Here is a 17,765-nt window from a genome sequence, read left to right as displayed (position 1 = left end):
GGGGGAGAATAAAACTATTTTTGTGGGGGGAAGAGATTATTTCACCTCTTCAAAAGTTAGGCTGGTTAATAAAACAAAAATCCAGGTCCTCTTGCAGGGGGGAATAAAAACCTCTTGTGGGGGGAGGGTAAGAGATTATTTCACCTCTTCAAAAGTCAGGCTGGTTAATAAAAAATAATTCAGGTCCCCTTCTGGGGTGGGAGGAATAAAAAAAATGTCTCCGTGGGGGGAGATAAACACTTCTTCTTGCAGGGGGGTGGGGCGGCGGGGGGAATAATACATCCCTTCCAGCTCCAGCAAGGTCCTCCGGTACCAGCCCGGCTGGATGAGGTATAGTATTATATTAGGGTGGCAAAACAGAGGTTCCCCCTCCCTTTCCTTTTCTGATACATAACCAGGTCCAAAGAAGCAGTGCTCCCTTATGCACGCACACACACAAGAGCCCCCTGACCCCCCCCGGCGCGCAGGCCAGGGGTCTGGCCCGCGTCCCCTCGCGGGGCGCAGCCCCTCGCATCCCCTCAGAGCAGCAGCGGCGGAGGAATCCCGCCCCGCGCTCCTCCGCAGCAGCCGGGTGCTGCGGCCGCGTGCGAGTGCTCGCGCGGAAGGATACCCGCTCGCCGCCGCCTCCGCTGCCGCCTTGATATAGTGCGGCGCGGGCGGCGCGGCCGCACTTGGCGAGTGGCGCTCGTGGCTGGGGCAGGCGGGTGGGAGGCGGCAAAGCGGGTTGCCCGGCGCTCGGCCACCGCTAACTTGGGAAGTGTCCGCCCGGGCGAGCTCCCACCATGAGCCGCCTCCTGCCTCTCTGCCTGCTCGGATTGCTCCTGGGCGGCGGGCAAGGTAGGAGCGCGGCTGCGTCCCCGCCGGGCTCGGGGGCATCTTCGCGCCGCCTCCTGCTCCGCGGCGGCGCGGGGCACGCGGGCCGGGGCGTCGGGGTAGGCAACGCTGCGCTCCGGGGCAGGGGGCGAGCCCAGGGGACTGGCAGCAGGAGCGACCCGTCAAAACTTCGTGCCTTGTCTGCTTTGGATCCGACGTAGGAAGCCCCTGGTGCGGGGAGGGGAGGGCAGGGGTGGACAGAGGTGCGGACCAGCTACCTGGGGGCTGGAGGGAGCGATGCGTAGGGGCAGGTGGAGAGAGATCTCTATCGGTCTATCTGGAGAGAGATCGGTATCGATTGATGTATTTCTCGTCCTCCTCTCTTCTTTCCCATTTCAGGGGCTTTCTGTGCCTTGGAGAGTGTGTGTGTGTGTATGCACATCTATATAAACAGCAAGATGCTAAGTGCACTTAGCTCCTTTGCATGGGTTGTCTTTTTTCTTTGAATTTTTTTTTTAAATGTGTGTGCATGGGGGTGTGTGTGTGTATACACACACGTACATGCATATATATGTACATATATGTACACATGTATACACGCATGCACATATACACACATGTATATACATAGATTGGAATTTACTAAGTGCACTTAGCTGGTTTGCATGGGCAATCATCTTTTTTCTTTGGATTTTTATGGGTGTGTGTACACACGTATACATGCACATATGCATACGTACACATGTATACATGTAGACATACATGTATACACAATGCGGACTGGAAGATGCTAGGTACACTCAGCTGCTTTGCATAGTCATATTTTTTCTTTGGATTTTTGTGTGTGTGTATACACATACATGCACATGTATACGTACACGTACATGCAAATGTAGACTGAAAGATGCTAAGTGCACTTACCTGCTTTGCATGGGCTATCATTTTTTAAAAATATTTTAAATAAATGTAGTGTGGGAGTGTGCGTGTGATGTGTTGTTGTTGGAAGAACCTTTATTTATTTGCAGCCCAGATTTGGGAAGCAGGGGCAGACAGATCTGGTTTGTGTTTGGTCCCTCTGGGGTTTGTTTGGGATTTGGGGCGAAGAGGTGGTGGGGGGAGTCCCCCCTGTTGTCACTGATCTGTCATACTTGAAATTCGTCTGTCAAGGTCTCTCTGCTTCCGTCATTAGAAGTGGAGGAGAACTGTGTTCGTTTCAGGCAGTTGGGGACTATAGGAGTGGATGGTTGGTCATGGTGAAGCGGGGTCGTTCTGGATGGTGGGAGTGCATATGGGTGTTTGCAGCTAGTAGCCTGCATCTGTGTGTGTGTATATGCTGTCTTTATTTTATTCATGTAAAAAAAAAAAAAGTCTGAAGAGGCAGGTACGGAGAGAACAAAATCACCTTTAGGTTACACCTGTACGAACTGCTGGCTTTCATCTTCCTCTGTACATCATGCCCATACATGCTGGGAGCCACACTCCCTGAAATCGAGATTGGCTGTGGTGGGTGTATTACCTAGAGGATGACTTCAGGAGTTCAGCTTCTGTAGTTGCAGGGGCGGGGGAGTTGCAGGGCAGAGGCAGTGCCTGTGGATGTCACACATGGACAGGGCCCCTTTGTGTAGTAAATGAATGAACTGCAGTGTTTCAAACTGTTCAGGCAAGTTTTTTGCCATTCGGGCTGAACTGGGATTGCAACTCCCAGCATCTCCAAAGCATATCTTAAATCACTAAGCTAATTTTCAGAATGGGGAGAGGGCCATGGGCGTGCCTGTGTGTATGTGCATGCGTGTGTGGCGTGTTGTGTGTTGCAGACGCTGCTTTTTTTAGGGAGGGAAGCTGGAGGAAAAAAAAATCTTTCAGTGAAGTGAAGGGGTCTGAACTGCTGCTGGGTTAAAGTCCAGGCATTCCCCCCCTTACTCCCTTTCTGCCAGCAGGGGGTGGCAGAACTCCATTCAGGTGCTCTGGCTCCTTGCTATCTGGCTGCATGCATTCAGGAGAGGGAGGGAGAAAGAGAGCAAGCCTGTCTTCTATCATTCTTCAAGCACAGCTTGACATTTGGGATGTGAAGCCTTCATTTCTCCAGCTTCCTCCTCCCCCAAGCCAGAGGAGCTGGAGTGACATAATCAGATGCAGATTAGCTAGTGCACACATGCACACGCGCACACACGCACACAGTGGGCTGTTAGGAGCCGTCACCGAGGCAGAAAGCTCTGACATGTTCACTGCAAAGGTGACTGTGCGAACTGTTGCACTTAAAAACCAAGCGAGCAAGCGCTGTGGGGTGGGGGGTAGGCAGGGGGCAGTAGCACTGCAAATCCCTGCTTAATTGCAGTCCTGTCTAGAGCTCTGGGCATATCTGACATTTTGCTTAAGAAGTGGTGGGTAGCAAAGCCCCACTAGGTGCTCTCGAGCTCTACAGAAATGCCTCTGAGCTTTCACCATCTCCGAGCGAGTGCTGGAGCTATTGCAATTAGCAATTCAGAAACAGTCCGGAGGATTTTCAGCATAGCCGTACACAGAAGCTTCAGCCTTCATATTGATCCAGCTAGGTGCAGGGTGGCTACACATGGGGGTTGCGGTGTCTGGCAGAAAGCAAGTTGGCAGAGGGCCTTGTTATACGTTGCATTGTAAGATGCACAAATGTTGATCGGCTTAGTGCCGTGCAGTCACGCGCACGTTTTCTGACTGCCGTGGGAGAGGGTTGCCTCGTGTTCCCAGGCTGTCCTGCAAATGCAGAGGTTAATCAGCGAAGTGAAATCTCCAAATACCATGGAGGGTGTTTGAATCTGAGCTCTTAGCAGTGCCCCCCCATCCCCCTCCGGTGTGGGGATGGGAGTGTATCTGTATGTGAGGGGACTGCTTATGTAGCATTGCACCTGAGAAAGTTGGCATCAGTGTCAACTTAACAGACAACTGCCGTTTTATAGAGCAAGCAAATGAAATCAGAAAAACAGGGAGTGGAAGGAGCAGGCAGTCTTGATCTGCTGCAGTGAATGGTGAATAGGAGCAGGAGGGGCAACTCTCTAAGAAGAGATCTCCATTCAGGTTGTTAGGGGAGAAGGGAAAAACAAAAAATGTGATGGGGATTTCTGGAACAAAAAAACATTGTCGAGGCAAAAGACTTAGAGCAATTTTGTTTTCATTTCCTTGGAGTAAACTTCAACATTTCTTTAAATGCTTCATCAAATTCGAGAGGCTGCTTCATACAGTCTCATGGAATTTATCCTATAAACAATCCGTTTGAAGGATTCTGTAGCAAACATTCGCATCAGAACAAGTGGTGGGTTTTTCTTCTGTGTGTTTGTTTTTTTGTTTTTTGTTTTGAGACAGTAGTACCCTGTCTTATGTGCAGGGGAGTAAGAAGGGGATCAAAATAATCCCAGCAATGATCACGGGGTTCATTTGCTTTAGACATGCTAAAAGCCTACGCTCAAGATTTGGATTTCTAGCAGTACAGTTGCAGTGGTTTTAAAGAAGCATGATTGAAAATATTTCTTTGGAAAGTGGTGATGGAAAGGAAAGGGCATGTTAGAAGGGAAAGGAAACGGTAACATTGCCTTTTAGGTTGTCAGAACAGTTTGAACCTAAGCAGCTGAGTACAAGAAAACGATAGCAAAAAAACTAACTTAAGCACTGATCTATGTCATAATTAGCTAAGACGACCAGATACTTCCATTCTTAACTTTCACCACAAAGGAACAAGTTCCTTTTCACTGGCAATACTATTAAATTGCAGCTACAAACATTTTTATAGTGTATACAGTGTATAAGGGCTCAACTTTAATTAGCAAAGGAAAAAAAAGCCAATTTACTATTTGTATTTTTGACGTGTGTAGAAATACAGGATCAGAGCAAGGCAGGCTACATTAGTCTTTACCGGTGTCCACAGACACTGCCTTACAGTGAATGAAAGTAGTCTTTCAAGACCTTAGTGTCCAAAAATGTTTATTGGAATGGGTTCTAGATCATTCTCTAGCTAGCTTGTCTCGTTATACTCTTTTTCTCTAATGAAGTTGGAATAGGAGACCTATTTGTTGCGGGTTAGCTATTTTAAATAAAAACCAAACCCACAAGCATGTAGAGTAGTAGGAAGAGCATTTGAGCAAGGATAAAAATGTGTCTTCCGCCAGTTCCTCTCTTAGGAACTTTCTTCAACAGAGAGGCCAGGTGTGTTGTACAGTCTGTTTGTGGACTTCTTTCTTCCTCTGCTTTTGAGTTAGAAACTAGGTACAAAATCTCTACTGAATTCACTGGGGTTTTGCCTTTGAATTTACTGGTGCTAGGATTTTGTCCCAGACTTCAGCATCTAGTTGCCTCAAGTCAACTAGGTACATGCTGGTAGCCTAGAATATTTTCTTTTCTTCTTGTTACAATTTTACAGAGCAACAGAATAAAAATCAAATATCATGAGCCTCCCTCCACATGTACATGAACACACACATGCACACAAGAGGAAGTGGACTGCAAGCCAACAAGGAATATTTTAGAAACTCTGGTACAGAATAATTGATTGGAAAACCCTTCCTTGGGATGCATACAAGTAACTGCGAGAGTGATTCTTTCCCCACGGGTGGCGTCTTGAGGATGGATAATAAAGAAACATTGTTTACCAAAAACTTACCATTTTTGTATTTGGAGAACAGGAATGTTTTGATTAGCTTGCAGCTGCCCTAGAAAATGAAGAAGCAGCAATTCCCAAGAAAAGGAACCTCCTCCAATTCCTGGATAAAGTGATAGAAGGACAGCACTGAATATTCTGAAATGTTTGAATAGATATTTTTTTTTTATCTTGTGGGAATCTTTTGTTTAGTTAACAAAAATGTTTCTGTGAGTGGGAATTTTCAGTGATGACCAAATTGTAAAGTGTTTTTTAAAGGAAGTCCACCTCCTTCCTTTCTAAGACAGCTTGGAATATGAAGGCTTTGGTAATACGATCTTTCAATGACCTTTCCTTTGAGGTAGTAAATCCTTGATCTGTTCTTAAATTTCCTTCAGTAATCCTTTAGTTATACCAGTGTTCAGATAATGCCATTAGTTCCAGTACAACAAGTCAAGTATTAAAAGTGTTGCTTTAAAATGATGATATATAATTTTTTTTCACTAAATTAATATGTGGGCAAGTGCATGGGTGTATGAGCATTGTAAGTATACACATTTCTTCAGTTATGAAATGCAGATAGTCTTTTATATCTAGAAATCGGGCAATGAAGCGTTTTCAGTTAGCACCAGCTAAGGATTTGGCTCATTTTATCTTACATGCATCTGATTTGATAATAAATGTGTCATTATATCAAATAATTATAATGTAGTTAATGATCCCTGGGGCTTTTGTGCTATAAGATACAGTTAGAATTATTCTTGTTTGTACAAATTTGATGGCTTTGAAGATCACAAAATGAAGTGGCTTGGTAAGCAAAGTTGTGTGTATTGTAGGGTTCAGAAGTCATATTAAATCTGATAGACTATATTTATTAAAATCAAGTATTTTGAGCTGATCAATTTATGATTGTGTGTTTGTGTGTGTAAAAATATCCATGCTCTAAGCTGTTGAAAAATCATTGCATTTTTCAGCAGCTAATTTTAAACTCAATAATTTCTCATAATGCATCGAATGGTTAGAATTCCCCCTGTAATTACCTCCATTGTTTCTTGATAGCCAGTTTCAACAACATAATTCGACTTCCTCGTCAAATTGTGTTTTGTTAAATTGTAACCCAAATCATCTCTGGTCTCTCTCTGGTCTTTTTCGTAAAGATGCCCAGTAATATGAGCCAGGTTTGTAATAAAGTACTGTCAAGGTCCTTAATGTTATGCTGTAATGCTTTTAAAATATATAGTTTAAAACAGGACAAGAAAATGAGAAGCTTGTTTTCCTTCTAAATCTTGATCTGAATTGCATTAGTGAATCCAGAACTTCATTAACTTGGTAGTACTGTCCTGGGCTGACACCAATGTAAATAGCATCAGGTCATTGGATTTGTACAATGAATAATATCCATAGGATGTCACTTGGTAAGATCAGCTGTAAATTAATGAGAAACAGAAGGAAAATATGCATATTCAAAAGCACCTTTTGTTTATGTGCATGTGTTCTTTTCTTTATGATAACAATCACCATTACAACAACAAAAATATGAAAACCATGTTTGTGCACTATTTAAACCCTTGTTCAGGAGGGTACCTAAATTCTTGACCAAAGTTAAATATGTAAGTAGTTCCATCCAAACATCATTGGCCTGATCCAAATGTTCCTGTCATTAACTAGTGTTTTTCTATTGACTTCAGTGGGTTTTGGATTTGGCTGTAGAGTATGTATACCTTGATGCCATATGAGTTGGTGTCATATTAATGGTTTTGATTTTGAAAATATGCAGCATAGGATGGAGGGTATTTGATGTAATTTACAAAGTACACTTTCTTTGAAAGCTTAATTAATAAAATATACATAGGTATGTGCCTGTGCTTCAGAATTTATGGCCTTAATGACCTGGCACAGAAGCAGAGGCATGAACTCCTGAACCCTAAGAAAGATCTACTGTACAGTGAGATATTTATGGTGTAATTATTAAACTTCTGGAAAGCTGGTGGCTTGCCTTACTTGAATGGATACTTCCACTGACTTCGATCGGACTATACCTGAGAGCCATACACAGGGGACTTGTTTTTTAGGAGGAATTCTTTCCTAATTTTTTCCATTTGTTTTATAGTACTTAAGGAGTCATTATGGACAATATTGGTGCTACCATATGATAAACTTGTGATCATCTTACTACAAGAAATGCTACCTTTGTAAATAAACTACTGTAAAAGACTTCTGGAATATTTTTTCCATCTTCTTTCTGTTTTTTAATTTTTAGAATAGAAATATATTTTTTCACCTATGCTTCAATGTAGCCTTTAGGGAGTATAGGAAATAGTATGAATAGCTGGATAGTGTTTTGAATTTGTCTAATAATGTATTGACAGAATTTTCATTACTAGCAGCTGTACTGTGTAGCCATGCTAACAGAGACTCACAGTGTAAATAGGGGGATCTATTATGGCTTCACCAATTTTTGTTTAGAAAACATCCAAGGAGAATCTGGATGCTGCAGGAATTGTGTTTTGTGATTCAGAACCTGTAGGCATTTCTTTCTTCCCAGTCAGTACTGACATCAGTACTGGTATGGTATAAGAGAATCTTGTCTTCCTCCTAGTATCACCTTTCAGACAAGGTCATAAAAATGGGAGTTTCAGCATTCATAGTCACTGAAGATGTTGTGGCATAGCTTTCAAACAGATGAACCTTTTTTCTTTGATATAGTTTATTTGTTTTTTTTTTTTAACCTTTTATTCACCTGAAATTCTCCATGTATGGTAGGACAGAAATGTTGTTGCTGCTGTGTATTATTCTAAATGCCTGTGCAGTGCTACTGAGCACTTCCAAACAACTGCGAAGGGGGGATGCATTTGTGAGACTGGTAGTCCTAATGAAATACTATTTTATAAATCCCTTCAGAATTTTCCAGGACGTGAAATGCTACGTAAATGTAAGTTCATAATAATATACATGTTGTATGAATCTGCATTTGCCTTTTTGATATTCAATTTCCAGTCAACTAAGATTAAACAATATTTACATTTAAAGTTTTAGTTTATTTATCAGTCAGACATATGGGTTGTATATAGAATGAAAGTCTTAAATAGTGCTGGAAGGGGATTTATTAGATCATATTGTTCTCAGTATTTTGCTTTTACTCTTGGTCATTTGGCTCTTACTGTGCAATGCAGTTTGAAAATAATATATTCAAACTGTTTGAAAATAATATATTCATTAAAACACACAGCATTATTCAGTTATGGAAGAAGCAGTTAAGTACAAGACCATAGTAGCAAAGAGCTGAATTTTGTTTGCTTTTCTTTATAGAGCTTTGTGAAAGTAGCTGTGTTTTAAAATGTTAGGTGTGAAATATTTGGAAGGAGAGGTCTGAAATAATGAGAAATGGTGCTACTGCTGTTGTGGACATTGTACAGTATGAAGGTTCTTCCAAAGAACTTCCTTTAAAATGTAAGGAGACCACCTATACAATAGAGTTGTGTTAAATATAATGTAATGTGTAGAATGTTTCTTTGACTCTAATGGGGAAAGTATAACCAGAATTATGACAGTTATTATGTATCTAGTCAAAGCAAAATAAACTATGCACATACTTGTTTCTAGTTGTCATGCCAAAAGATGGTACATTTTGCTTTTTGTGGAGTTAGTGAGCATCGCAGTATTGTTTGCGAACTAGATATTTTGAGAAGGATTAGCTATTTGTTCAATTAGTGATGATATGGGTTGCATTCTTTTGTTTTATTTATTTATTTTTTTACATTGAACAGCAGGTTGCTACAAACTTTATTGTTTATAGTTTGAGAACTACAGTCACCTGTTTTAAACTTGTTTTAGAGGAGACTAAAATATCTTGGCTTAACAAAATAAGGGCTTGGAGAGGAGATGTGATTTGTTGCCATAAGTACATAGGGGCGGTCAAAGTAAAGCACAATATTGGCACAAGAACAAATGACTACCAACCAGCCACAAATAATGGGCTGAAATTTAAATAAGGTTTCTAAGTGTCAGAGGAATGAGGTTCTGGAACAGACTCTCAATCAGAGCAGAAGTCCAAAGCTGTTTTATGAGAGTGAGATATGACTAGTTGCTTACTGTTGCAGAAGACAGGCAACTTTGAGATGACCCAAATGAGTTGCTTTTTGTCCAGTGTTCTGCATCCCTGAATCACCCCTGTTATTTTAATAATTGTTCTTTAGATATTTCTCCTCCCTCCCTCTACCCCCCCAAGTCAGTTTTGTGTTGTTGAATCATACTTTCTGGTAGACAGGTCTTCCAGAATATTCTTAAGTATCTGTGCGTTGAAAGTAAAAGCTGGATACAGGCAGATGTTACCAAAGTCAAATTTCCACCTTCTGATAAATTATATGGAACTTCTGCTGAAGTAACTGGATAGTACATACAGAGATATGAAAGGAAAACTTTGATGCCTAACATGCAACCCATACTTCTGTCCAAGCTTCAGAAAGATAGAAGGTAGTATTTTACTAATTTCTCTTCTTGTAAATGCCTGTGGATTTTCAAACACAATCCTTCCTGTTAAAGCAGATTATATTTTGATATACATGAAAAGCATTACATTTTTAGTTGCTTCAAGGTCTCCATGACTCCTTGTCTGACATGTTGACTTTACAAGTAAAAAGGAGTTTTTCCCTAAATTCCAATTTTGCAAACTCAGTTTTGGGATCTGAAAGTTAAGCTGGATTCTTGCCAAGATAGACATCACTGTTAGAGTGTTAATGAGTATATAGATTACGTTCATAAAGTGGTAATACAGCATATTCATGTTTACATGTTTGTGAAGTGGTTACCCTATGTTGAGTGTAGGGAAAAGTTAGGGTATGCTTTTCATGTGGACTAGTTATGCTGTATTACTTATACTGTGTTTATCCCTCTGCTGTGCAATTTAATTTTAGGAAATTATTTCATATAAGTAAGTTCTAGATCTAAATTTTCAAACTTAGCATGCATGGAACACTTTCTGAAGTCACTGGAAGATTTGCATGCAGAGACCTATAGGTTCATATGTGAGGTTGATTGCAGTGTTCAGTACCTATTGATAATTGTAAATAGGATACACCACCAGGACCTCATTTTGCAAGAGTAATTTTAAAGTTGAACTTCAAAAGAAGTGGAAATCATTCCTGGATAAAGAATAGAAAAGCCTGGTGGGCATGCTTGTAGCATACGTAGTTAAGTAACTCAGGTATGAGTACTACTTTAATTGTTTAGGAGGGCCAAAACTAAAATAATAAACATGCTGATAAAATACATGGATTCTCTTGAAAGAAAATTGTGATGATTGTTAGAGAGAGAAAGAGAGTGTTTTCCTTATGTTTATAAAACCAAAATAAAATGAGTCTTGTTAAGAATAGTAATTAATTTACTACATTTTGTTCTGGGGAACAAATGACAAAGTTTGAACTTTTAGTTGCTCTCCAAGTCATAGCTGTATTGGAAACAGAATGTGTTTTATGAAAGAATTTACCTTTTGTACTGGGAAATGTTTTCTGTATGTGTTGTGCGTGCCTCTTGAGTTTTGGGGTTTTTTTTAATTTTCTTATTTGGTTTGGTTTGTGTTTTTTGACACTAGTCAAAATTGTTCTTAACACGCTCAGTATTCAGATAGTGTTTCTAACTCACTGAAGCATTGTGGTTGAATGACTGGATGTTCAGTGGATTTGTGCCAGATTATGGTAGTTACAGGCATGAAAACCCGCAGCTTCTTAACACTTGGGAATGGGCTTGCATTAGATTTATGTGATTTATTTCATTTTAACAATGTAGCCTCTAAATTTGGGTAACTTCTCCAGTTGTTTGCTTGTTGGACTGTCTTGCAGGTGAATGTTTTCACAGAGTTGATGCAACCTAGTTTTACTGTACATTGCATAATTTGGTTACAGAAGTATTTCTTACTATGGTGTCAGTAGATTTTTGTTCTGAAAGTACATTACTGTTAAAATAATATTAATTGATAGGGGTGTGCGAAATGGGCCATATTTGATTTGGATTTGGCCTAAATCAGGGGCAGTGATTCAATTAGTTGATGCAGATCACCTGTCCCTGATTCGATTCAGCCAAATCCGAATCTGAAGATGCAATGCTGATCTGGAGAATCAGTGATTTGGCCATAGACGCAACTATTGAATTTTATTTCTACATACCTCCAGGTACCAGGCGCAGCTTGAACACTGCAATGTTGGGGAGGATGGAGTGTCCCACAGGAGTACAGCCCCCCTCCCCCCCCCGTGTGCTCAGTGGCAAACCCGGAAGTGTTTCCTTTCGGGTCTGCCAGGGAGCACACTGGGGGTGGGGGCCATGTACCCCCTTAGCTGCAAGTGGATCTTGGGTGCCCCCCATACCCAGTAGGCACCAGTTGCCGAGCAATGGGAGTGGGGGCAGCATGCTCCCTGGTGGACCTGGATGTGGACCGGAAGTGCTTCTTGTCCATTTCTGGGTCTGCTGCCAAGCACACTGGGGAGCTCCCCATGCTCCTGTGGGACACTCCATGCGCCCCAGCATCTCGGCACTCATGAGCTGCCTGATACCTTGAGGTATGCAGAACAGGCTTTTAAAACTAACCTTTATACTTTGCCCTATTTCCAAATATTTGAAGATAGTAAAAGGCCTCTTTTGCATTGAGATGTAAGAAACCAGCTCCTTCAGTTTGTTCATCCCCATGATTACCCATTTCGTAATACTCTTCTGTTAGTATGGAGTGCTGTTGGGGAAGTGTTATGTATGAATAGTAGAGGTGAATAGGGAAATTCATTGTTTCCTATGGAAAACTTTTGATAAGAAAGAACAACTTAATTTTCAAAGAACATTTGCTTTTCTTCTCAGGTTTGCACACTAAAACCTGAATTCCCGCCCTGTCACCTGCCCCCTCCCCTGCCTCCCCAGAAAAGGAAAAAAAATAGTTTTTAATGGGAACCTAACTAACGTTTTGCAAAAACCAGACTTTTTTTCTTTCTTTTTTTTTTTAAAATAAAGAAAAATCTTGCACAAAAAAAAATTAAAACAGTAAAGCACCTTTTAAGTTGAAAAGACCATTTTATGTTGAGGAAACATGCTTTGATACTAAATTTGCTCTCAGTTCAAATAAGCAAACAGCTTCTATGGAGTGAATTAACACTAATGCAAGTTTCTCAACTCCTATTTTCTTGGAAAAACAAATTAATGTCTCCTGTTGAACTTCTGTAGGGTTTCACAGTTTCTGCAGTTGAGCTTCCTGATCACAAAGCTGTTATTCAGAGAGCTTACTCAAATGCCTTTTATTGTTCTACCATGAACAAAAATACTGCCTTAACACATCGTGAATGTACAGGTTTCCCTCGCTTTTATGCAGGTTCTGCATGTGCAAATTCGCTCTTATGTGATGATCCTTTTTGTACCAAAACTTCTTTATTTGCAAGGTAAATTCACTCTTATGCGGTTGGTGTGTTGGAAGTCCACAGTCAGCTGCTTTGTGCGGTGCATTGTGGAAGTGACATACACCAAAATATAGTCTCCTGTGTGGATCTATGCTCCTCGCTCGTTATCTGTGATACATGTTTCTGTAGTTTCCATCCCCATTATGATAGTGCCCTGTGCTTGTGTGTACTGTCTGCTGTTGGTGAGTACCAAACTTACCTTGTTAAAGTGGTAGAAATGGGTCTGGGGGTCAGTTCAGTTGAGGCCTTGGAATGTATCCCTATTTGTTACATTGTAAAGTGGGTTCCCTTTATGCAAATCTGAGTTGTGCCATTTTCCAGGAACTCATGTACAGCATAAAGCAAGGGAAACCTGATCTTGCGACTGTTTTCCAAGATTCTGAATTCCAATAGGTCTAGTCCTGAGAGGTTGCGATTAACCGCAGCTCCTGGTAGCTAGCACTGCTGAAAACCTCTGAGGCCTGCTCACCACCTCACCTCACAGGACTGAGCTGTGTTGAGCAGCATATGCCAGTGAAATAACAGGAAGTATGTTCATAGAGGAATAAATATTTATGAGTGATATCTCATTTCTGCTAACACAAGTAACAGAAAAAAGCTGATAATTCTTAATTTTACAAGTACACCTATGAATATTTGATCTAAAAATCAGTAGCTATAAGAAATCAATATGAGGAGTGTTCAGAGCCTAGCTAGGGACATCTGGGTTCTACTGAAGAACCGTGTAGGTCTGCCTATGTAGGAACATGTGTAAATTTGCAAATATGAGAGACTTAATTCTACTTTCATGGTCCAGGTGTACTTTAAGTCGGTACGCACTTTTTTTTTTCACTGTAGTTCTGAAAGACTATTATGAATATTGGATGGCTTTCCGTTAATGCTTTTTATGCAAGATGATCCTATTATGCTTAACTATGTGTAGTGCTTTTATTATAAGGATTTTTATCCACTAAGGACTGCTCCAAGTTCAACAGGACTATTGGATACAGCGTGAACATTGTAAAATATGTTCTCTATAAGATGCATCAGTTTTCCATTCTCTGTGTCCGTTTTATTCGTAATAAAATCTTTATCACGTCCAGGAAATAGTCTGATGAGAGGTTACAAAATAATCATAAAAGCTGCAGAACCATGATATTTTGGCAAGAGTATTTGGGTATGTAGAACGTACTCAAGAATGGATTTAGGATATTGAAAAGGGAGGTGCTGATTATGTGCTTCGTCATCTCGTATAGCATGATGCACATTTTTGTTCCGTTAAAGAGAAACTAGATGATAAGCTAGGGCCTTAGTGCTATATCATTCACTTTAAGGTCAAAGCAAAAATAAATTAACTTTATTGGAATGTTCACTAGTTTGCTAGATGACCTGTCAAGTTTAAACAACAAGACGGAAGATATTGTTTCATTAGTCCTCTAGTCATTATATTTGAATGTCCTGACAATGCTTCCAATACTTTACTGTCAGTCATTTCTACAACTGAGTTAAAGCTTTAACTCAAACTAAAAAACTGTTTGCAGGGTTCTGAAGTAGAAAGGAGAGATTGTCAGGAATGACTAACAGGCTGCATCTACATAAGATGCTGACCATGCAGTCATTTAGTACTTGTATAAACAGTTGCCGAACACAGTCATTTAGTACTTGTATAAGCGCTGCGGAATGGCTTTTTCATGACGCTAACTGTGCAGTAGCCCGTGACTGCTGTGCATTCAGTGTCTCATGTAGACATGGCCAACAGACAGCAAAATTGCAGAAGAAAGGATAGTTTGAATAGTGGGGCATTAAGACCATGGAGAAGGGCAGAGGTTTGTTCAGATCTGTAGAGTGAAGAGATATTAGCATGAATTGGGTTTATTGTAATAATAAGACATGAAGTCAGTCGACTTCATCAGTGGTGTGCCCAAATAAAAATGCTGCTCCCTCTCCCAGGAAGCTGTTTTTTAATGTGTGGGTAGAGCAAGAATGAAAGGGATAGGAAAAGTGCAGAAGGTGAAGCTGCATCCATGCACCCCTGCTAGATCCAGCCCTGCATGCACTTTTATCCTTTCCATACTCCTTTTAAAGCATTATGCATCTCTATAGATATTTATTTTGTAATTAACAATATTAATTAAATTAATTTTAAATAAGCAAGTTGTAATGTTATTGTTTACCAAGTTCAGATGTAACCAGAGAAGATAAAGTTTGATAAGTTCATTTACCCTGTAGATGTGGGTTTCCACAGTAAATAATTATTAAAGCAGAAAAAGTAAAATACTATATTTTGAAGCAACAGTTAGCAAAGCAAAGGCATTTTAAACATACATTCCCTATAGAACATCATTCATGTATACTTTAAAATTGCAGTAAGAGAATAAACAGAAGTAGTGCTGTATGGTGAGTTACTTTTGCTGCAGTAATGAATTATATTGCCTACTCATCACCTTTTGGGGGGTGATTTCTCATCTAAAGTATGAACAGAGAGAAAGTTAAGTAAAGATGCACTGAGTTAACTTTCAGCTTTCTCCTACATCCCTTTGAAACAGTATCTCTATTTGAGCTGTACTTCGGTTTACTGGCAGTCTACAATACACATATAATTTAAACTTAATCTTTCTGTGCAATTATTTTAATTTTATGTGGGAGTAAATATTCTGGTTCAAAGTTGCTCACCTTTTTAGATGTTAGATTGGCTTATTTGGTGTTACAGTGGCATGTTAGTGATGTACAGACCCATCTGGCATCAAAAGAGCTGACTCAATTGAGAAATGAAGTGCTTGATTTTCCTGGTAATTACAAGAAATAAGCAAACCCTGTCTTTTTCTCCAGGACAGTAAAGATCTAAAAGTAGTGATCTATGCAAAGGATGGTGATTTTCTTTCCCTCCTATCCAATTTCTAGTTCACAAAGATCTGTGTAATAAATGGACACTACTGGCGTCTTTGCTGTTAAATTTAGAAGAAAAGCCAAGGGAAGACTAAATGAGAATGGAAGTTTCCTTTCTTAGCACTAGCAGTGGTCTCTCCAAATCAGAGCTATTAGGGCAACATGAGGCACTTGCATTGCCATTGTTAGATGGTGAACTTCTAATCTAGATAAATCAAGGAAAACAGTTTCTGTTGCTGTCTATCCACTATTATTTACCAGCCTTTAAATAACTATTATTTGTCTTGAAAACTTAGTATTACCATATATGAATGGCTCACAACAAAGTATTATTCTTACTGTGCTTTGGTGAGTAGGAACTGATACCATTTTTGAGAATGAAACTGAATCTCAGAGGGATTCAGGGTCATACTGGAGATCTGAGGCAGGACAAGGCATTAAATCTGGGTCTTCCAAACCAGGTGAGTAAGTACACCAACCACAGACCATGTTTGGAAATACTAATAATGGACCCCTGTACTTACACAATTTCTGCTGTCCTTATTGGGACCATTAATGTGTCGCACTTTGTGAGACTGTCTATGTAGTTTGTTGTAGTCTGTCATTTGTTCCATATATTAAGAGTCAAACTGTGGAAGACAATTTTTGATTGCACGAATGGATTTGACCTGTTGCGAACTAGAAAGAAATGAGCCATTTGAATGAAAACACAGTTGTGCTTATTAATAATTGTTGCCCACTGTAAAATTAATGTGCAGTACCGTCAGTGGTCAATATATCTTTTGATGTTTTCATAGAAACATGGTAATGGAGTGGTTTTAATTTAGTTCTTAAGTTCTGCAGGCAGGAGATAAATTTGTTGCTGTGGTCTGTTGGATGAAGCATGACCAGGCAACAGGAAAATTTGAGCTCTGTCCCACTTTCTCTGATGTCATGGCTAATGACTTGGGGCAGGTCACTTTCCCTGACTGTGACTTGGTGCCATATTCTGTAAAAAGAGGATACTAGTATTTACACATTTATACAGTAAAGTGGTTTGCTGTGCTTGCATTAAGTGCTGTAGAATGAAGTATTTTTATATATATATAGATATATAATGAGAAGACTCAAGACTGGATATTTGTCCTTAATTTATTATGAAAGATTATTTTTGTATTCATAAAATTTGATAAGGTTTCATTGAGTTAGAAGCAAATTGGCAATATATGCTGTACAGACAAGTTGGTTGTTTCCGTGTCATCTATTCAATGGATTATGCTCTTTATTTTTATTATAAGAAGTTCTTGCCTGTGATTATGGGCCATTTTTTTATCACTGCACAAACATATGTGGAGATATGTTGATGTGGACTGTAAACTCTTTAAGTAAGAAAACTAACAAAGAAAGGGAGGGAGAAAGGAAGTATTCATTTCCCATTTTACTAGTATGAAGTGAGATACCAGTTGACTGACTTACCTAGGGTCACCTAGGAAGTCTGTGGCAGAGGTCTGAACTCCATCCAATTTTTTGATTTTCACTGAAATTCTGTAATGACAAGATCCTTCTCCTGTTTTTTAAAGAACACAGGATCAAACATGGCAACAGAGTTGCTGATTTCATTTTCTGGAGTTTATTCTTTAGGATCAGAGCACACCAGATTCTCCGAAGTTTCTGCCAAGAGGGTCTCTGCCTGAGGGGGAGGTTGACCAATATGATGATTCAACCATTCTCTGGGCTTTAGTTGAGATGCATCTAGAAATTAATTCTGCTTAGACCTGCTGAGTACCCAGGCTCTGGATACGAATGCAGGTTACAACTGAATTTTTCCAAAATGTCACCGATTGGGAACCATTTCACAATTGTAGACTGGGGGCATGTGTATGGTGCCCTAGAGTTGTAAGTGGAGCTGTCATCTTAGACATTGAAATACTGTGGCTGTGATGCCAAGGAGTGGAATTGAGACCCCAGCCCAGCATGACTTGCAGTGGTGAGTGGGGAGGGAGGGTGCTAACACCTATGCTTTGGTAGTCCCTGAGGTGAGTGAGCTGTGGCTGGAGGTGTTTTGACTTTTCTGCTTA

The 17,765-nt window shown here is 40.2% G+C and overlaps 1 protein-coding gene across 2 annotated transcripts in view; it reads left to right on the top strand.

Moving 5' to 3' along the window:
- The first annotated feature begins 658 nt into the window (after positions 1-658).
- The window catches only part of NCAM2 (neural cell adhesion molecule 2), a 691,500-nt gene continuing 674,393 nt past the window's right edge, over positions 659-17,765 (top strand). Inside the window, exon 1 of one of the 2 annotated variants that reach the window (XM_019524735.1) lies at positions 659-837. In XM_019524735.1, the coding sequence (XP_019380280.1) occupies positions 783-837 (55 nt within the window). In that variant the 5' untranslated portion in view covers positions 659-782. The remainder of the gene's footprint in view (positions 838-17,765) is intronic. The other variant, XM_019524736.1, reaches the window with a different exon arrangement.

Source organism: Gavialis gangeticus, unplaced genomic scaffold (assembly GCF_001723915.1).
Source record: "Gavialis gangeticus isolate Ggan-Ray unplaced genomic scaffold, GavGan_comp1, whole genome shotgun sequence".
NCBI lineage: Eukaryota > Metazoa > Chordata > Crocodylia > Gavialidae > Gavialis > Gavialis gangeticus.
This window is presented reverse-complemented; position numbering and strand designations above follow the sequence as displayed.